This window comes from Pleurodeles waltl, chromosome 8 (genome assembly GCF_031143425.1).
Source record: "Pleurodeles waltl isolate 20211129_DDA chromosome 8, aPleWal1.hap1.20221129, whole genome shotgun sequence".
Lineage (NCBI taxonomy): Eukaryota > Metazoa > Chordata > Amphibia > Caudata > Salamandridae > Pleurodeles > Pleurodeles waltl.
Window position 1 is genome coordinate 1,500,174,563 of NC_090447.1, and position 21,890 is coordinate 1,500,196,452.

Consider the following 21,890-nt stretch of genomic DNA (forward strand, 5'->3'; position numbering starts at 1 on the left):
GCTAAACTGCTAACCACCATGGAAGGTGGGAGCCACCAGAATGCGTACACTTCTTGGTCAATGGAAACAGAATATTATTTAACAGCCTTACAAACAACACTGCTTTCCTAGGAACAACTTTGAGTTATAGTGGCTCTCCACTTCCTTCATTTTGTTCATTCAATTCTGCACCCCTTATTTTTGTTGTTTTTGGCCTTCCTTGGTTCCCACAATATTCCTTTTACCTTGTGTGGCCTTCCTTGTTTGTTTGATCTTTGTTCACCAACGCTTGGGACCGCTGAGGAGTAACGCTGGTATCAAGGTCTGCATCCGCCTGGGATTCTGGTAAGCTTGCTGCATTTACTGGGGTGAGGGTTATGTATAAAATGACACCTGTACATCCTATCTGTTTACTGACATCCATCTTTCTTACACCTATTTAGTTTACTCCCTGCACATCTAAGAGTGAGTAACTGGGCCTTTCCACAATCTGATGTTGTTCCACTCCAGGGTTTGACATTGACCTGAGCTTCAACCTGCCGATATCGTCCTTCAATAGCAAGCACTGTTGCCCCTTCCTTTTCTGGTGAGGTATGTGATTGGTCAGTACCTCCAACGAGAGATGGGAAAGCCAGACCTCTCAGTGGTTCTACGTCGTTGGCCAAAGCTTGACATACCTCACCTTATGGATGTGCTGCCTCGGCTTGCTGCAAGGATCTTTATAGAACATGCAGGTCACTGGTTCCAACACCACAGAGCTGCCACAGTGGATATGTATATATCATATCTCTGTGTCCAAGCTGCAATCCATTGGTTCTTTTTTTTAGCCGAAAAGCTAGTTTCCTCCTGGCAGTTCACTGACCATGTGAGGCATAGAGTAAATGAAGAACAAACCTAAAAAACAAAGACATGGAAACATGCCCTTAAAGTGCACCAGGGATATCCCAAAAACCAACCCAAATCCTGCGCGTACACACACCACACACACACACTCTTATCTTATGTACGGTACTGTTGTCTGAAATTTGCCACTGCTGCACCATGAATGGGTTTTGTGGAAATGAGTTTTGTGACGAGTGTTTGTGCATGTTGAAGTAGACCTCCAGCTGTAGTACGTGTAAAACACAACACCATATTTTGCTTTTGTTGTGCTGTACTTGTGTATTGCACTGTACTCTTGTGTTGTTGTGTAGCACTATGTTCTTTTGCATTGTATTGTTGTGCTAATTCTTTGTTCTCCTGTGATTGAGTCTTAGTCTCTTTATTTGTGGTTATAATGTGGTGTGCTCTCATGTTGTTTTGAGCTGTTGTGTTTTATTTTTTTGTTGTTTATCGTGTTTTTGAGTTTTATTCAATTTCTTCCTTCACACACTTAAACAAATGCTGCTATATTTCCCACCAAATTGTTCCACAGAGGTCCAGCGCAAACTGAACAATAACCAAAGATGCTAAAATACCTATTTGTCTCTATATCAGCACATGATAACAATTAGCCCAAACCTTGGCTCAGACCATGTCCTAAAACGGGACCAAGCGCACGTTATATGATCCACACCGAGCATGTTAATTTTTCTAAGCAACCAACAAAGAAAAGATGATGAGATGCCTTTATATAAAGTATCAAAAGGTATTTCTTACCAACATATTCGTGCTCAGCTTTAAAATGAAAAGAAGTATCAAGAAATTTTGATCCAGTCTCAAGAAACTCTTTTAAAAGTGAAGCTCAGTGAAGAAAGACACAGAAGAGGTGCAACATCACAGGCCCCAAGGGAGAAATGGGAGGAGTGGATGAAGCAGCCTGGCACACAGCCTGCTCAACCTGCTTTGTTTCATACCCTTGCCACAGTTGTGGCAGACTCCTAGGCAGGTTAAGTGGATCAGGCCCCAGGATCTGAATAGGAAATACATCACCACGAGACCTAGAGGGTCACCTACAGAACTCCAGGTGAAGCTGCCCCAAGGGACCGCAGACTGCTTGTGCTGTCCCCAACCTGCACTGACCCTACCTTGTGGGGGCAAGTGGTTCAGAACAGAAGATCGATCCAGATAAGACAACATCCAAAGGACAACCTCTCCACCAGAGCGCACCACACAATACCTATACAGATGACACCCAGACTTGGGTGACAACCACAGACCCATCTGCTGAATCCTGTATGGCAATGGGCAGAGATAGAGGCCATTTGTCCCAAACCCAGGCCAAATGGAGTGCTTCACCACCTCTCTCGAGCTGGAAACCCGGACAAACCTGCTGGGCAACCCCTGATGGAATCACCCGACTCGGAGTCCATACTGCAAGCAAATCAAGCCTGAAGGGAAGTGCCAGAAACCATATTAGGAGTAGATAGTATTGACGTGACACTGTTCAGGCAGGACCTCCGGAACATAGTGAACCATGTCGCTGCGGCCGAAGGGCTTGTCTTCACTACAGAGGATGAGATGACCTCCCTCAAATGTATGGCCTCTAAATTGCTCCTGACGACGAAACAACTTGACGCCGAAGCAAATGACCTTGGAAAGCAAATTGTGGCGGAACAACCTCCAGTTTGTGGGATACCATGAAGGTGCAGAGGGAACAGACCCTGAGAAATTCTTGGAAACTTAGCTGCGATCCTGGGTCCCGAGTGACCTCCTCTCGCCCTGGTTTGTACTGGAGTGGGCCCACAGAACCCTAGCACGTAAACTACCAATGGGTGCCCCCCACAGCAAATGACTGCCCCCATAATCAATTTGCAATACTCATGCAATCCAGATGCAATACTCAATCATGGAAGGCAGTTGACCGCAAATGCCAATCTATGCGTTTTATGATTTTTACAGACTACTCAAACCTTGTTCAAGAGAAGCGGAAATCCTTCCGAGAGGTAAAATAAAAACAGACCCTTTAATACATTTGGCTGTTTTCAGCCACTCTGAATGTCCTGCACAACTTATGTGCTCACTTCTTCAGCACCCCAGAGGAGCCATGGGACTTAGTGGCAGAATGGAAGTCATTCAACCATGTAGCTGGAGCATACCTGGGATCCAGAGGTGGATGAAGGGAGCGGTATCAGTCTTTTCTTTACCCATGCCCAAGACTTTAAACAAGATCATGGAGGTGGCTCAATTTATCTCACAGATCCCCAAAGCAGAGAGTGACCCACCCCTCCTGGGCACTCTTGCAACCCAAACCTCCCAATGCTACCCCTGATGGGGTCACAGACAGCCCATTACCTAAAAGAGGTTGAATGGTCGGCCACTGACATGGAATGAGATGTTGACCTGTGGCCACCATGCTCCAAGTTCTTACCTTCAATTGCACTTCTTATGGCAGCGTGGTGCAGCAGCAAACTTGCTGCTTCTAAGAAACTGGAGGTGCCCCAATGAAACTTTCATGCAGTTGAAACGGTTTGGTTTTCTGGGAAGTTTAGTGGCGACAGATGTTTGTCTCTTAAGTATGGGGTGGGGGATTTTAGGGAGTTGAAGTTTTCTTTTGTTCATTCTGTGCTAACTGCACCCCAGCCCAAGATCAACTGACACATGCTTGTCTCGCACCATACGCTTATTATCATCCACCCCCTCCTCACAAGCATACACCCCAGGACTCCATTATACATGCCTTTTATGACAGACAAAATCACAATTAACTTTTCTGTACTGCCCTGGAATGTCAGTGGACACGATCCAAAGGTATGCTGTCCTTCGATATGTGAAAAGGAAACTTTTTGTGGTCCCCATGCTTAAGGAGACCCACGTGCTAGGTAGTCTTTGCCCCTTCCTGTGCTGCTTTGCTTATGACGGAGTGTTCCTTGTGAGCTTTACATGAGGCATAGCTATACGTTTTCACAGGTTCTTCCCACTGACCCACACAAAGACCCACCCACTCTGACCCTATGGGCAGATTTACAGGCATAGAGGGAACTGTAGAGGGTGCCCATTATAACATACCCATTCTTTTTAATCCCATTGGAATCCACTACTGGAGCTCTAGACGATTTTCTGGCTCTCATTCTGAAGTTCCCCCTTGAAGTAAAATCATAGGAAGGGATTTAAGTGCAGCCGGACTCCACAGCAGGACCCATGACACACCAAGCCAGCAGCATGAGGGCACTGACATCCTGATGACTTCCTTAGGCCTCTGTGACGAGTGGAGAGTGTGGCACCCCCAAGACACAGAATTTACACATACTTCGAAAGTCCATTGAACCCACTCCCACATTGACCTGCTGCTGCTCCCTGCCACTGATATTTTTCTCACAAAGTAGTAGAGCGCCTTCCCGAGGGCATCTCAGACCACTGTCCGGTCCTCCACCACGTGGGTACCCCTGATGTATCCCACAGGCCAACATGGCATCTTAACACCTGGTTCTTAATATATGAACAGTATTCTCACCTTTTGGAAGAGGCAGTTGACGCATAATTTAATATTAATCAGGGCTTTGTTCTGCCGCTTCCCTATGGGCCATGGATAAAGCAACAATAAGGGCTAAATCTCTACTACGTACACAAGAGGAGGCAGATTACTAACAAATGACCGCTCTGGAAGCTCAAATCTCACAACTCGAGACCCACAGCACGGGAGCTCCAATTCCTACCACCTTCCGACAACTGGAGCAAGCCAAAACCACTCTTCGCCCACTTGCCCTAGAGCAGGTCTGTCAGTGCTGGTGCGCTTCCTTTCACCGGGTGTATGCATTCTGTGACAAATTCAGCAAACTGCTATATTGGCTAGCCACTTGGGATATGTCATCTAAAGTAGCGCCTAAAAATCCATGACACCTTGGGAATAAAAACATACACAGCAACTGCGTTTGCCAAAACCTTTGTGGAGTACTACTGTGCCCTTTATAACCCCACGCCCGTCCCCAGAAGGAGCAATCTGCATCCATATTCAGGGCCGTCGTCCTTCCATGATTCTCCACGCCCCAAAGACTGGAACTGTACTCCCTCCTCACAATGGAGGAGGTTAACAAGGCCCTATCCAAATTAAATGCAAGCAAAACTCCAGGCCCCAACAGCTTTCCCTTGAAGTTTATTGCAAATATAGAGAGCTCCTCACACACCATGTGTTAGAATTAAACAGAAAACCGGAGGCTACAGGAGCATTCCTGACTGAACTTGACCTGACCACCGTAGTCGTCCTATATAAACTGGGGTGCCACCCTGACCAATGCTCCTCATACAGGCCAATCTCACTAATAAACTCACAAATTAAAATATTGGTGAAAGCCTTGGCCTGCAGACTCCTACGAGTTATCACAGACCTGGTTCATCCCAAAGAGTGTGGCTTTATGCCCAACTGTAGCATGAGGCATTGCATCAGGTGCCTGTAATTGACACTGGCCCAACGTGCGGAGCTTGGGGAACCATGCACTCTCCTACTGATCGCCTTTGAGAAGGCCTTCTACTCAGTCGACTTGACATTCCTGACGCAAGTTATGGAGTGCATGGGTTTTGGACCAAGATTCCATCAGTATGTCCAACTCTTACACTCCTGCCCTTCAGCACAGGTGCGGGTCAACAGCACTCTCTCTAATCCCTTCCCGTTCTGCAGATTAACCCAACAGTGCTGCCCCCTCTTACCCTTACTCTTCGCTCTAGCGATTGGTTTCGCTCATGTGTTGCAACAAACAAATACAAGGTTGGCAATAGCAGGTAGGAGTAGAGGACAGAATCGCACTGTATGCGAAGTATGTTCTCCCTTACCTACAAAACCCACGAGTCAGACCCCTAAGTAATGTGGAATCTATCCCTCTACAGAGAAGCACCCGGACTCCGAACCCACTGGTCCAAGTCCATCCTGATTCCGCTGACGAGAGGTTTAGAGGTAACAAATTGGCAGGTGAATATCCCAATTAAACAGCTCAGTTTCCTATATTTGAGCATATATGCCTTAGTGAAACGCGCACTTGCATGGTCCTTTAACATCTCTCTGCCTATTGCTTGAATGAAAAGAGACTTCAGCTACTGGGCACGCCTACTGCTCCAGATCCTTGGCAGGGTAACCCTATTCAAAGTGATGACCATGGCAAGGTTTCTGTATGTCCTCCAGATTTTCCCTTGGCATATCCCTGTAAACTGGTTCAGCAACCTCACCACGCTAATTAGATTCTTCCTCTGCATCTCCTGGGACGATGGATGCCAATCGACATGCAATGGTGGGATGGGTATGGCATATATTTGCCTTTTACTATTGGGCATTCCAGCTACTGATAATCAACTGGTTGAACAGGCGTTGGGGGTTCCGGCCTACAAACTGGAATTATCTCTCCTGGGTTTTGATAACATCCTCCATGTCCTTAATGGGGCCCAATCCAGGCATGCAGCACTAAAACAACTTGGCAGCTAAAAGTTAATTGCACATCAGACCTCATTGTGGAAAGGGCAATGACTAGGGAATGTCTCCAAACTGGCAGGCTTTTTACAAATGGGACATATTCGGAATTACCTTTCTGTGTGATGTGTGGCAGGACACATTGATGAAATCCTTCCAAGAGTTATATACCCAGTTCTTGCTTTCCACCACACAATTTGACAAATACAGGGAGTGCAGAATTATTAGGCAAATGAGTGTTTTGACCACATCATCCTCTTTATGCATGTTGTCTTACTCCAAGCTGTATAGGCTCGAAAGCCTACTACCAATTAAGCATATTAGGTGATGTGCATCTCTGTAATGAGAAGGGGTGTGGTCTAATGACATCAACACCCTATATCAGGTGTGCATAATTATTAGGCAACTTCCTTTCCTTTGGCAAAATGGGTCAAAAGAAGGACTTGACAGGCTCAGAAAAGTAAAAAATAGTGAGATATCTTGCAGAGGGATGCAGCACTCTTAAAATTGCAAAGCTTCTGAAGCGTGATCATCGAACAATCAAGCGTTTCATTCAAAATAGTCAACAGGGTCGCAAGAAGCGTGTGGAAAAACCAAGGCACCAATTAACTGCCCATGAACTGAGAAAAGTCAAGCGTGCAGCTGCCACGATGTCACTTGCCACCAGTTTGGCCATATTTCAGAGCTGCAACATCACTGGAGTGCCCAAAAGCACAAGGTGTGCAATACTCAGACATGGCCAAGGTAAGAAAGGCTGAAAGACGACCACCACTGAACAAGACACACAAGCTGAAACGTCAAGACTGGGCCAAGAAATATCTCAAGACTGATTTTTCTAAGGTTTTATGGACTGATGAAATGAGAGTGAGTCTTGATGGGCCAGATGGATGGGCCCGTGGCTGGATTGGTAAAGGGCAGAGAGCTCCAGTCTGACTCAGACGCCAGCAAGGTGGAGGTGGAGTACTGGTTTGGGCTGGTATCATCAAAGATGAGCTTGTGGGGCCTTTTCGGGTTGAGGATGGAGTCAAGCTCAACTCCCAGTCCTACTGCCAGTTCCTGGAAGACACCTTCTTCAAGCAGTGGTACAGGAAGAAGTCTGCATCCTTCAAGAAAAACATGATTTTCATGCAGGACAATGCTCCATCACACGCGTCCAAGTACTCCACAGCGTGGCTGGCAAGAAAGGGTATAAAAGAAGGAAATCTAATGACATGGCCTCCTTGTTCACCTGATCTGAACCCCATTGAGAACCTGTGGTCCATCATCAAATGTGAGATTTACAAGGAGGGAAAACAGTACACCTCTCTGAACAGTGTCTGGGAGGCTGTGGTTGCTGCTGCACGCAATGTTGATGGTGAACAGATCAAAACACTGACAGAATCCATGGATGGCAGGCTTTTGAGTGTCCTTGCAAAGAAAGGTGGCTATATTGGTCACTGATTTGTTTTTGTTTTGTTTTTGAATGTCAGAAATGTATATTTGTGAATGTTGAGATGTTATATTGGTTTCACTGGTAATAATAAATAATTGAAATGGGTATATATTTTTTTTTGTTAAGTTGCCTAATAATTATGCACAGTAATAGTCACCTGCACACAAAGATATCCCCCTAACATAGCTAAAACTAAAAACAAACTAAAAACTACTTCCAAAGATTTCAGCTTTGATATTAATGAGTTTTTTGGGTCCATTGAGAACATGGTTGTTGTTCAATAATAAAATTAATCCTCAAAAATACAACTTGCCTAATAATTCTGCACTCCCTGTACTTGCAACTGAGGCTTACATTATCCTCCCACAGGGAGAAAATGACAAACCCATCCGAATATCATCCACTCGAAGCTAGACTACTCCAGGGAACTCTGGGAAAGGGAGGGATCTGACAGATCTACAAATCCTTGATAACCAGCTCTACCAATACATTTGAGCCCCTTAAACAAAAGTGGGAGGTCTGGGTGGGAACCCTAGATGAGGTGGATTGGAGCGAATCCCTGATGACCCCACAGGTACTTGCCATCTCCTCTCACCATCAACTCCACCACCTACACACCACATACCTTTCTCCTTTATGCTTTTGGGAAGCAGGCTTCCGACCAATGCCAAACTGCACCCGACGTGCCTTCCCAGAAGCTGATTTCTGCCACGTGGTATGGACATGCCCAGCTGTAGCAAACTACTGGTCAGGGTAGGGATGGTATTTTTGGAGGTTCTAAAGCGGATAGTGGAACGTTCCCCAAGGGCAGTTCTCCTGGGCATACTAGAGGATCTGGGAGCATCCCGGTGTGAACACATACTGTTGGGCGTGGACGCAATGCTCCTCAAAAGGGACATAGCTCACCTTTGGAATGCCAAACAACCCCCCAAAAGTTGTGGATTGGCATAATGCAGTGGGACTGGTGCTCCACACTGAAGGAACCCATCTACCTGGCCAGGGGCTGCCCACTCTAGCATGCCACAATATTGGGGGTCTGTGGTGGGCTTACTCTGGGCTTAGTATTGGTTTATGTACTGGTTAGTGAGAAAACTTTTGTATAGTATGTGGAGGGGAACAGGTTATATGAGCTTAGCAGTGTTTCCTGTTTAAGATTATTAAAATTTGATTTAAAAAAAAATTGACGAGTTGGTTTTACACTAAGAACGGTTTGCTCTCACATGTTTTTGTATCGAGAAATCTACTTACAGGTTTGGGAATGCCAAAGGTTTTTGTACACACCCACAAACGTATGTTTATGGGTAGTCAAACTATTATCTGACATTCCCATCCTGGGAAGGTCGGAGTTTAACTACTCTCAAAGGAAGGAATAGATGCCGTTACAGGGCGGGAATGGAAAACCTCTGGAATTTACAAGTGAATAGTGGAAATAGTTTAGGAAAAATATTTTCTCTTCAAATAAAAAAAAAATATATATATATATATATATTTTTTTTTGCATTCACAGGGATTCGTTCAACCATAATTCATTGTACACTGTATTCATTTGTGTATTCAGGAATGTTTACACGTGTGAGTACGTGAGAATCCACAAAAGCTTCCCAGAAGTAAGTGTGGAAACCTGCAACTGTTAGAGGTTTCCATTTGTACCTTTGGAAACGTTTGTGATCCTAATGTGTGAACTTGCCTTTGGATTTAGAGCTTGTACATATTTCTTCCTGCACATGTGCAATCAGCAAAACTCTGGTGTTGGTGACTCATGTCTTCTTCATTGTTTGGTACCCAGTGGTATTCTAGTTGTGCATCATGGGACAATGAACGGCTGAACAGCACAGCTGGGATCCAAACTCAATTGGAATTCAATGATGGATGCGTAAACCCAATGAGCTGAGATTAGAGACCATAAAGGCACTGGGCCGGGTGTAGAGAAGGTTGATAATGTGAATTCATCAGCAGTTGTAATGTAACTTCTTCAGACCCTTAGTTCGTATTTATCAATCCACCTTTATCACCTGGTGACGGGAACACATGCTGAATTTCTCTTCATCACATTGTTCATTCCCCATCCCTCGTGTGTGCTTTGAATCGACTAGAAAGTGGCTTTGAGTGCTGTACAAACGAGCATTGGGAAAGCGGACCGGTGTGGCTTTAATGTGCTAATGCATGCAGTGTTAATACCTTTAAGTGAGGCGTATGGCAGAACGCCACCGGAAGTGCACTGAGGGCTATAGTTGTTAAGTAGTCCCTCATGCAGTTGAACGTAAGCACTTGAATGGAGATGGAAGGGTAAACCCGAACAGCCAATAGCATTAGGTGATCGATGAATGCTCCACTGGGCTGTGCCAGGAAGTGATTGCTAAACTCTCAAGCCAATGGCTGGAAAAAGTCTGGTCAAAGAAAGGAAATGGTCGAAAGAGTACCCAAGAGTCGAGGTCCATCAAAGGTGCAATGGGGGCGAGGCAGTGAGCATTGAGGCGGGGTCAAAGCATAGCCAAAAAGAACAACATGTTCTGTAACTATTCTGTTGGTCTTTCACCTTCAGGTAACTACATTTAAAATGACGAACATCTTAAATGAATAATAAATATGAGTTCAACTAGTCCATAAGAAAAGCACTATTTTGGGTTAAGAAACCTGTATTGGTTAATGCAGTCACTGTGCAGATTCCCGGTTGGTGCAGCAGGAAATAGTTTAGTGTTATGAGGTCCCAGCCTGTGACACAAAGCACCATGACTATGTAAATCATTATTCTAAACATGCATTACACACAGTAAAAGGCAGGCTGCCACAAACGCGTCAAAAGATTTAGATTTAGGATTTTTTTTTAAAGTGCTTCCTGAATATAGCTTTTTGTAATCCGCAGACTGTATCTAGTGCAAACATTTTTTTATAACTGTAGATTTAAAGCACACACTCCACATCTAAGCTGGTAACACCTTTACAATACCTCTAAAAAGAATACATTTTTGCTTATAAGAAGTTTCAAGTGACTCAATCAATTAAAGTTTATACGGACTCACAAAGCAGCCTTCACATTCTCAGATTAATCATTTGCCCGGATTAACATTTCATTCAAGCAGCAGGCACCCTGGCAAGAAGACTTTAAAAAAACTTTTTAGATGTCTGTTTCTCCCTCGGCACTTCCCAGAACTGGAGACTCCCTCCCTTCCACTTTACCTCAGGCATCTCAACTCTCAAATGTAATTGTTGGACAGTTGTTTTTTTAAGATAAATTAGGTGAACCTTTTTTGTTAAATTAAAGTATGGGCATGTTGTCCCTCAGACCTTTCCCACTTCGACCTCTGGATTTTCCCAAAGCTCACTAAAAGCATTAGGTCTGTTGTAGAGCTATACTGTCAAAACCCAGGCCTAAAAAATAATTTGTGACTGTTACATAATGAATTATTTCAAGGATCACATTTGCAATCCCGTAAGGGACGCTGAGTGCACAGGCAGGAGTCCAGTGCCTGGAAGGTGACTGTGTATTTACTCTGAAAGAGTAACTGAATATACAGGCCTTACTTGACGTGAATGAATACTGTCTGACCGTGCATGGTTTGCTATACATTCCAGTATAATTTCTAGGGGTGGGCGAATATTTCAGCTCCGCCGGCGGAGATCAGAGTTTTGCCCATTCTGTGCTCAACCGGGTGATGGAGGTTTTTTTTTTTTTTTCTTTACTCACAGGGGACTCGCTAACATTAAGTTGGTGAGCAAGAGCCATAATTTCCATCCCCTAGCTCACTTTTCCGGGGATATAATGCTTTCTGGTGAGATTTCTCAACGTGGGCAGTCACTGCAGGTCGTGATCGCCCGCATTAAGAAACCTGCCGCTCGAGTGCAAGATCTACTTGAGCAGCTGAAAGAAGCAGCCTGCTCTGGCGCGGTTCATGGTGCAGTGCTCGCTGATTTTTATGGAAGAAGCTTCCGGTGCTAAAAATCAATGCAAACAGCACAACGTGTCCCCGATTCGCCCGCTTGTGAAACAGCTGAATCTCGCAGAGTTTTGATGTAACTCCGTAGAATTCCACAGAGTGAAACTCCGCAAGTTCTGCCCAGGCCTAGTAATTACTGGATGCATGACAGAAGCAGACACATTATAACAGGCACTGCATGGTCTGTGATGGTGTAAGGTCACTCCTGCAGGACAATACTGATTTTATTGCTGATACAAGAACTCACAATTTGTAGGCCAGAACACTGCCTGTGATGACTGTCTCTATCCAGTGGATAGGAAATTTATATTGTATGGTTCTCATTCCATAACAGTCGAAAAAATGCAAAAGGTCCCATACAGTGGCACCCGGAAGTTGGCCAGGATGCAATTTGACTGCACCCCAAGGTGAAAGTGGGTGTCAGATGTATAATCTTTTCATTTTTTGGCATTTGACAGGGCTACTGTAATGGCTATTGGCCACTGAAGCTGCAAGTAGCCCAGGCTCTCTCACATCTAATAGGTGCTGGAGGTGCCTGGCCCCCTCTGGCTTATTGTTTGTTGCTGCTACGCCCCCGGTGCCTGGCGTAGGAAACTAGTGACAGTGATGACATAGAAAATTGCATCCATTTAAATTTGAAACGCAGGCAGTTTATTTTCCAAAGCAGGACAAGTCACTTTGAATTTCCAAATGAAAAAATACTTGTATTGCAATTCATTCAACTTCAGTCTTCTTTCTTGAGAGTGACTTTCTGTTTTGTTGTGTCACCAGGGCTGAACAGAGGCTGCTCTGAGCCCAGACAAGGTCAAAATCTGGGCAGGGGAGGAGTGTCCTAGTCCAGGGTTGGGGGTGCAGCCGGTGCAGGTGTCTGGGCCTCAGGCTGCTGCTGGTTTCGTGTGTTCCCTGGACCAGATTTTCTGCAGCCTAGAAAAAGAAGGAAAACAAAGCCCTCCGGTATGGAGCCAGGCAAAAATGATTAAGTAAAGGAATTTGCAAAGTGACCGTGTTTGGGCAAATTGGCGAAGAGGAGTGTGGGGGTACAGATGGGTGGTGAGGGTCAGTCATGTGCGCCTGAAATTTCAGAAGGTCTAGTGGGTTCGGGTTAGGGACCATCTGAGCCTCCTCTGCTGTTAGCAACAGGTGACTTGTAAACACACCAGAAAACACCTTCATAAGTGCTGGCTTCACTTTCAAGGTTGGTGCTGTGGCTTATTGTGTGAGGGGAGAGGTAGTGGGTCCAACAGGATGGAAATGGGAATGTGCTGGGATGTGGGGCACTCAGCACAGACATGCCTCTATGGTAGGCCAGTCCCATTAATGTTCCTTTGCAGACCTAGTAGGTGGTACAGGCTGGGGTCCTTCTGCCACAAACTACTGTATCTGGTAAGGCCTCCCATGATAGGACTCTGCATCAACCCCAACAGAAAATGAGGATGTGGGAAGGAGGGAAGTTCATTGTATGTGGAGCTAGCTGCTGCAATGCGCCAAATAAGCATGTCCGAAATGCTAATCTCAACAGGGCCTATTTACCTTTCCATCCTTCTGGGGGAAAACACCGAGTCCTGTTATTTATAGTAAGGTATACTAAGCAGAAGTGTCTACCTAGACTTTTTCTACAGCGACACACGTTATTTTGTGACTACTTCAGGGCGCGTTTTATAATCAAAATGCAGGTGGGGAAATCTGTTGGTTCTTGAGATATGAAATAACAAAACTGCAGGAGAAAGAACCACATACAAAACAATCACTTGGGAAGACAAAAAGGAGGAAATGGGGAGAAGAAGAGCGAGATGAAGAGGGGATGAGAAGGGCAATGACCATTGGGGGACAAGCGAGCAGCGCCGGCGACGGGATGAAGAAGGACGATGAGGCTGAGGGTAGGGAAATGGAGGATGCTAAGAGGTTGAAAGGGGAAAGGAAAATAAAACTAGTGAAGAGATGTTTATCTTACATTTTGAAAGGGCTTCCATCTAAAGTTATCTTTGACCTTTTTATAATTTGGAACCATTGGAATGAGGTAAATTGAGGACAACATCTGATTGACTCAATATGACCATCCTCCAGTGTGGTAATCAAGGATGTGGCATAGGAGTTTGGTGGTACCTTCTACCCTCTTCCTATTCATTCATGGGTCTTTACCAGTAGCTGTCAAGTTCCCAGTCCCTGTCACATTCCTTGTTATGGTCTCAATCCTTGTTACAGTCCATAGTCCCATTCCCTGTCGCAGTCTTAATCCCCATTACATTCCCTGTCATGGTCTCAATTCCTGTGACGGTCCCTGCCACAGTCTCAAAACCCTGCCACGATCTCAATCTCTGTCACATTCCCTGTCATGGTCTCAATCCCTGTCACGGTCCCTGCCACAGTCTCAAAACCCTGTCACGATCTCAATCTGTCACACTCCCTGTCATGGTCTCAATCCCTGTCACAGACCATAGTCCCATGCCCTGTTGCGGTCTTAATCCCTGTTGCATTCCGTGCCATGGTCTCAATCCCGGTCACGATCCCTGCCACAGTCTCAAAACCCAGCCACGATCTCAATCCCGGTCACGGTCCCTGTCGTGGTCTCAATCCCTGTCACATTCCCAGTCGTGGTCTCAATCCCCGTCACATTCCCGGTCGTGGTCTCAATCCCCGTCACATTCCCGGTCGTGGTCTCAATCCCCGTCACATTCCCGGTCGTGGTCTCAATCCCCGTCACATTCCCGGTCGTGGTCTCAATCCCCGTCACATTCCCGGTCGTGGTCTCAATCCCCGTCACATTCCCGGTCGTGGTCTCAATTCCCGGTCGTGGTCTCAATCCCCGTCACATTCCCTGTCGTGGTCTCAATCCTTGTCACATTCCCTGTCGTGGTCTCAATCCCCATCACATTCCCTGTCACATTCTCAGTCCTTTGACCCTGCCCTATCCCTCCCATTATCCTTGTCCCAGTATCTTTCTCTAAACCTGTGTGACCATCCAGTCTATGTAACACTCTTAATTCCTGCCGCACTAACAATCCATGTCTCATTTCCCCTCTCTGTCACAGTCTCTATCCTTCTTTCAGCCTGAATCCTTGACACCATCCCATGTGGTTGAGAAACACTAGTAGAGTTGTGTATGGGTCTGCTCTTCACTGCTGGAATACCAGGACTGCAGCAGATGCGCACTGATGCATAAACAAGCTTTGCTCCAGGTGGGATGTGATGCGTTGCATCATGCGGACATTATAGTGACGCAACTATCAGCGGTAGAAAAGTGATGAAATTACCAATATACCCCCTTCCACACACACACATGCTCAAATAGGGCTCAGGTAGAAATATCAGAACATACAGCATGTGCTGTAATGGGGGAATTCCAAGCCTGTGCTCAGACTCCCTTTGAGGTTGAACTTCATAGCACACCTGAGTAGGAAAAGTAGTGCCTGGTGCCTCTCCCTGGCTTAGAAGACTTTCATGTATTGTAGTGGTCCGGGTGACGAGGAGATTGTAAAGGTATTGACAAGTCTCTCTCAGGGGCAGGGCTGTTTGTACTATAGTCCCAGGCACACACAGATTGCTTATACTTGGGAGAGATTCCCTCAGGCTCCAGAAGACCAGGCCTGTCTGCACCTTGAACCAATGGGGTAGGCATCCAATATTCATTTATCTTGGAAACTAGAAGCTCTGTGTACTAAAGGGGAAGGTTACTAACACATCTAGGAGGCCCTCAAAGGTTCCAGAAGACCAGGGCTGGCTGCACTCTAAATTGAGGGTAGGAGTACAATATTAATGGACCTTTGACTCTACAAGGGGTTCAGAGAGAGGAGAGTTCTCTGTACTATGGGGACATGGGTGACATATCCGCAAGACTTTCCCTGGTTCAAGATGCCCATTCACTCTTCCCTGTAACACCCACTACAGCAGGAGATGGTCACTGTATTTAGGCGATTCCCTTGGTCAGGCCACTCTTTCCTGTCAATACTATTGACCTCCCCTCCCCCGCATTCCCTAACCCCCATCCTTGTGCCTGTGCAGTGACCATGTTTATCCACATTGTGTGCACTGTATCTGGGCAGTGGTCATCAAATGCTAATGTCCATCAATGCCAATGGACCTTAGCCAGGATTAGCAGCTGCAACCCCTTTGATATTCCTGGCTCGTTCCTTGTCCTACCTGGTCTCCGGTGCACAAAGACAGCAACAGGTATCACAAACAAACCGGGCTCAAAAAGCCCACCTGTAATTCTAAAGGTTTGCAGTAAAAGTGTTGTGGGAAAAAGTAGACCGAGAAAAAGTTGTCAGAAATGTTGTCTATTTTAAGAACAGAATGAAAATAAGTTGTGTCTACAAAAAAAAATGAAAAATGTGGATTATAGTGCAAAGTAAATGCAATAGGCTCAAGGGCAAGGGGCAGCCTCCTGCTGAAGTAGAGAGGAGATTGGGATTGCGGGACGAGTCCATTAAATGCCAAACCTCAGGCGACCACGCAATCATATGGTCATGCTTACGGATGCCCAGACGAGTCTTTTAAATGCCAAACCTCAGGTGACTATTCAATCATAAGGTTATGCTTAGGGACGGCCAAGCCTCATGGAGAAGAAAAAGAACACCTCCTTCAATTACTCAGTGGCATACCCGGTTGTGGCAAGCCTTGATGATGAAAAGAATGGCTGACATAGTCCTCCATCACTTTAAGAATTTTGAATATACCTGGGGTCCTTTAGTGGCCTTCCTGTCCATTGGCCCCCTACTCGCAGCTTGCCCCACTGGACCACGGGCTCTTCATCTTTTCCAAATTTAATGTCATAAGTGGACTGATGAAGGGCCTGAGACCATTTGAGACCCACGGGGAAAGCCCCTCAAATCTGGTTCACCTACACCCACTTCAGTCTATGGCTTCGATTATCGCACTCATGGTTTATAGTTTACTGCGCTTTTTTGGGGAGGGCGTGGGTTGATCATTGTTGGGCGATAATTCAGAATTTCTGAGACTAATAGTTAACTGTGCTTTCACTGGAGAATTTGACCACAATAGGGGATGTCAATACACATTGGAATCTGTTTGTATCAGTAGCATACACATTTATATTGCTGATGATCTCATTGTTGTTTGGCATCACTGTACAATGTTGTGCCCTATTAAAACTCAATAGAGAAAATTTGACAAAAGTAAAGAGGAGCATTTACAGTGAGGTGGGGAGGGGGGGTGGGGACTAGTAAGGGGATTGTAGGATCCAGAGATGGGTAGCGTTAAGGAGAAGTAAGGGTTTCGTAGGGTTCAGAGATTAGTAGCTTTACAGAGTGGTTAGGAAATTTTAGGCTCCAGGGAACAGTGTTGTTAAGGAGTAGTTCGAGGTAGTTAAGGTTCAGAGAAGTGTAGCGTTATGCGGTGGTAGGGGCTTCTAAGGTTCAGGTAGGGTGGTGTTAAGCTTAAGGGTTGTTAGAGGCCAGTAAAGGTTAGCATTAAGAGGTAATAAGGACTTGATGGTGTTCAGGGATTGGTATCATTGATGGGTAATTAGAGATTTTAGGGTTCAGGGAAGGGTAGCATTAAGAAGTAGTAAGGGCCTTTAATATTCAGGGAAGGATGGCGTTAACAGATGAGGGTTTAAGGGTACAAGGATGGCGATTGGAATGGATTACAAAGTGGTTATTAGGGTACAGTTCGGTAAATTATATAATGCATATAATAAAAACGACTTTCAAAATTTTAACATTTTGGGTATCGTCATAGTTAATAATAAAGGACACACCATTATTGCCCTGGCAATTCCAACTCGACTTTAATGTAGCTGACATTTTAAAAGTCATCTTTTTACTTACAACTGTTTTCAGGAGTGTATGCCAAGCCAGAAACACAATTCATGCAAGACTTAGCACTATATTGCTTACAGCACTATGGGCCATATGTACAAAGAATAGGAAATGTGATATCCTAATTTTCATTCTTACTGAATTGCAACTAGAAAATCACAATTCCTAATGTACAAAAGAATGAGTTCCTAAATAGCGATTCCCAATGGGTTCACAAATCACCATTTCTCATGAATATTAATGGAGTAGGTTGCACTGTGCCTGCTCGAAAAAAATAATTACATCTATGTTCGCAAAGTGAAGGGTCCCTTTGGAACTCCTTCCCATTTGTGAATGATTACCACCTCCTTTGAGTTGTCGATAAAATATGTTTTGCGATCGTAATTCAGACGCAAAACATTCATACATACCACTGTGATTCTGAATTTGGAAGGGATGCCAAAAACACGCCCCTTCTAAATGTCAAATCTCGAACACAGATTGCGAATCCATAACGTATTACCAAATTGCAATTTGTGCTTTGTACATATGTAAAATCATTTTTGCAGTCAGAAATGGCCAGACCATGCCATTTCCGACCACAAAAATGCTTTCTACATATGGCCTTAGATTACTTATGAGTACTATCAGGGGAACCGTGATTGCAGTGGACACTATGGTGCATATTTACAAGCCCCTAGCATCACCTTGAGCTGCTGTAGTGACTTTTTTTTTTTTTTTAACACCAAGGTGGCTTTTCCACCATGCCATATTTACAAAGTGGTGCAATGCTTGCATTGTGCCACTAGGTAAAGCTTTTTGCCACATGATGCCTGCGCCAGGCATAATGTATGCAAGGGGGGCGTTCCGATGCAGGGAGGCCCGAAAAAATGGTGCCGTGAAATTTACATTTCACTGCGCCATTTTTTTCAGTCATTTTTAAAATGACGCACCCATTTTCATCAATGTGCCTCCCTGTGCTTTTTTGCACTAGCGTCAAATTTTTTACACTAGTACCGCAAAGCGCTACAGTAGCGTCAAAATTTTGATGCTATTGTCCTAACAACCGCAATGGTATGCCATATTGTAAATATGATGCAACCTTGGTGTCATTAGGTGGGGCAGGGTCAACACAAGAAAAGTGGTGCATTGGGACCGATGCGCCACTTTCTTGTAAATATGCCCCTTTGTTTGGCACAACCCATGCCATAACTCACGCTCCTCTCCAACCTCAAAGCATCTCTTTACCAAAGACATATTTAAAAAAGATATTTATCAACAGCAAGTTGTGAGTAATGGCGTGGGTTGTGCATTGCATACCGTAACTGGAGAATTTCACAGGTTTTTAAGTTTTGTGCTCGCTGAACCATAGGTAACCTTTAACTGTGCATTTTCAGGGAATGCCTGTTTCTAATGCTACACAACCTGTGGTCCGCAGACCCACAGGGGTCCGTGACACACTCCCAGGGGTTCCGCAGGCCTGAGATGGGAGAAAGGCACTTCTCCAGCCGGGGCCTCTGACAGAAACACGAGCATGTTTAAATTTGTGCAGCAGTGTAAAAGCCCTCAAAGTTCCTTGTACAGCCAGCAGCTTTCGGGAAGAAATAAACTAAAAGCGTCAAGATAACTGGTGATTAATGTACCTGCTGGAGCGAGATGGGAGTTTGTTTAGTGGCAGTTTTGACTCATCTAAGGTAGCGAAGATAGTTAATATGCCTCCTACAAAGAACTGTATTTTATGTGCATAGCACAGTGGGTTTTTGCTTTTGTTACAGAGATTCTGCTGTTACTGTGCAGTTTATAAGTTTGTCATTATCAAGCACAGTGCGCTATGAACTGCCTTCAAAGAGCTGCATGCAAACTGCATGGTACAGGTTAGAAATAAAATGTGTTTTTCCCAGTCTCTGATTATCCTTATGCTGCTAAAAAAAGGATTTGCTTGCTTATAAATACATTCTTATTATTAAAATCAACACTAACCACTGTTATGTTGTGAATCCTGAGTTTGTGCTTTTCCAAACCAAACAGTCTTAGGGAATGCCTACCAGTATGGATGATGTGAACCCTACACCTTGTAGTCCCCTGTAAAGTGCACCGCGCCCTACACTGGTATGAGAGGTGCTATATAACAAATGAATTGCATGTGACGGAGAGGCTATGGAGGTATGACCGGCCCTCATGGTTTTACTTCCTTTCCCCACCACATATTTCTGTGAAAAAGCTTTCTCAGATCTTATAAACCTAAGAAATAAAAACAGGAATTGCTTGGGAGATGTGAAATCTGACCTGAGGATTACGCTTTCCTAAATATAACCAAATATTGAAAAGTTAGTTGCCAAGATGCAGCAGCAACCTTCCCATTAAACATTTTTAATTTGTGCATATTTTTTCAATATAAAGTAATTATATAATTAGCAATTCGAGTATTTTTTTGATGTGTACTTGTTTGTGTATGTTTTGCTAATTTAATGTTTGAAATTTAAATTGTACAGATTGCTTGGGTGTCCCCGGCTTCTAGTAGTGATTCAGTGGGGGTCCTCAGGAGTCAAAAGGCTGGGAACCACTGCTGTACAACATTCTGCATCCATGTGTTTGTTCTGTGATGCACAAAGCCTTTGTCTGTGCACAGTGGCCAGAGCTCCTGATCCTTCCTTCTGAACTTGCCTTTCTGTCCCTCCTTTTATTGCCCAGATATTGCTGACCTCCTTCGACTGGCTTCCTCTTCATGCTTAACTTTCTCCAGGCAGGAGGGGGCAGCAGCACGACTAGTAAAAAGACCAGGTCCTTGCAGATCCTACAGATTGGCCACAGACAACTCATGCATACAACCACTCTATATAACTTGTAATAATATCTGACCTTTACTGTTCCCACAGGATTAAACGGTTCTTCCTGCCTCCTATTCCCGTTCCGCATATCAACGGCATAGATCCAGCCCTTCTAAAGGTGAGTGATAATGGATATTTTTGTTGTGGATCCTTTAGTTCCTACTTTAAGTGGGCCAGCAGGTGTAGGCTACAAGCAGTTTGCTATCAAGCCTGGGGGTTCTGTAAGGTGGGGTACGGTCTTAGGGTGCCACCCAGTGGTAGTGTCAAAGTACTACAAAAAGGCTCCATTGCATCAGGTGTCATTGTTTCGATGGGAACTCTGTTTTATGTTGACAGTGGTCGAGTGTGGCGTTTGAATTGTCTAGTGCTGAAACCTATGCATTTAACAAAGATTTGTTTCCTTGGAAAACAAATCAAATGAAAAGAGAACTCTTTGGATTTCAGTAATGGGATACTGAAATAGGGTGTCTCTTGCAATAGGAACATGTCACAAACCAGTGGCTGGCTATCTGAGGGAATGCATTGCTTTATGTTGAGCTCTGTGCTATCTAGAACAGGTAGTTCTGGTGCAGATTGCTGCATAATGAAAGAAAGGGACTGATGAAATTGTCTTCTGAGATTTTTGAAGTGTGACTATACTGTATTTTGGGGAACGTTCCTAAGTGTGCATCCTGTTTAGCATATGCATTATTACCTAAACACATTTTGCATTGCCATTGCATAGTATATCTCATTATCGTCCTTACTAAATGAGTTATAGCTTCACCCTGGAGAAGAGAAAAATGTAACGTATGAAATTATTAAATTAACTGCAGCCTCTAGTCTACTCTGGCCACATTTCAGTTCTTTGTTCTTTTGCTCCCTGTGCCTTCACAGACTGGGACCAACCATATGTAAATCACTCCAATAGGGCCAGACCTACCGAAACCAATAGAACACTTTTCCTCTACAGTGAAACACAGGCAACCCTGGGGATGCCGGCTGGTTGTGTTGCTGTGCAGAGGGCACAGTTATTGTGAGATCTATCCATTGGTGGTTTGCACATATCTGCTGTTGCATCATGTGGAAACAGACTTGGCGAGCACACTGCATTCTAAAGAATCTCCTTCTTAAACAAACATTTTAAATATCAGGCTATCTGACCCACAAATCTTGATACAGAAGTTGATCAATCATATAAAAAAATAATCAGAGGGCAGTAAGCCCCGCCAACTCCTGCATGAGAGTTTTTCTCGTGCGTGGATTGTCAATGTTAACTTAGCGAGAAAAAACAAGCCCTAGACTGCTTCCTGGCGAGATTTGTCAACGCAGGTGGTCCCGGCAGGGCGCTACAGCTCGCATCACAGAAGCTGGCGCTCGAGTTGTCAAAGCTGCCACTGTAGTTGAAAATCTGCTCGGGTGGTAGTAAGAAGCAGCGTCCTCTGGTGTGCTGCTTGGTGCAGTTTGCAACTGATAGTGCAGTGCTGGACAAGCTCCCAGCACTACAAATCAGCGCAGGCAGCCAACGGACTGGAATTCTGCCTCTCATGAACTCTTGGGAATCTTGCAGAGTTTGTAGGTAACTCCGTGGAAATTCACTGAGTAAAATTCCACAAATTCCATCCAACCATGCTCAGAAGTTTCTTCTCTGAGGGGTCCAGAGGACCC

General features: G+C 44.8%; 1 protein-coding gene across 3 annotated transcripts in view; it reads left to right on the forward strand.

The window, feature by feature from the left end:
* Positions 1–21,890, forward strand: part of LOC138248817 (prolactin receptor-like) — a 265,186-nt gene that overhangs the window by 229,812 nt on the left and 13,484 nt on the right. For all 3 annotated transcript variants that reach the window (XM_069202743.1, XM_069202745.1, XM_069202744.1), the window contains one exon: positions 20,292–20,361. In XM_069202743.1, the coding sequence (XP_069058844.1) occupies positions 20,292–20,361 (70 nt within the window). The remainder of the gene's footprint in view (positions 1–20,291; positions 20,362–21,890) is intronic.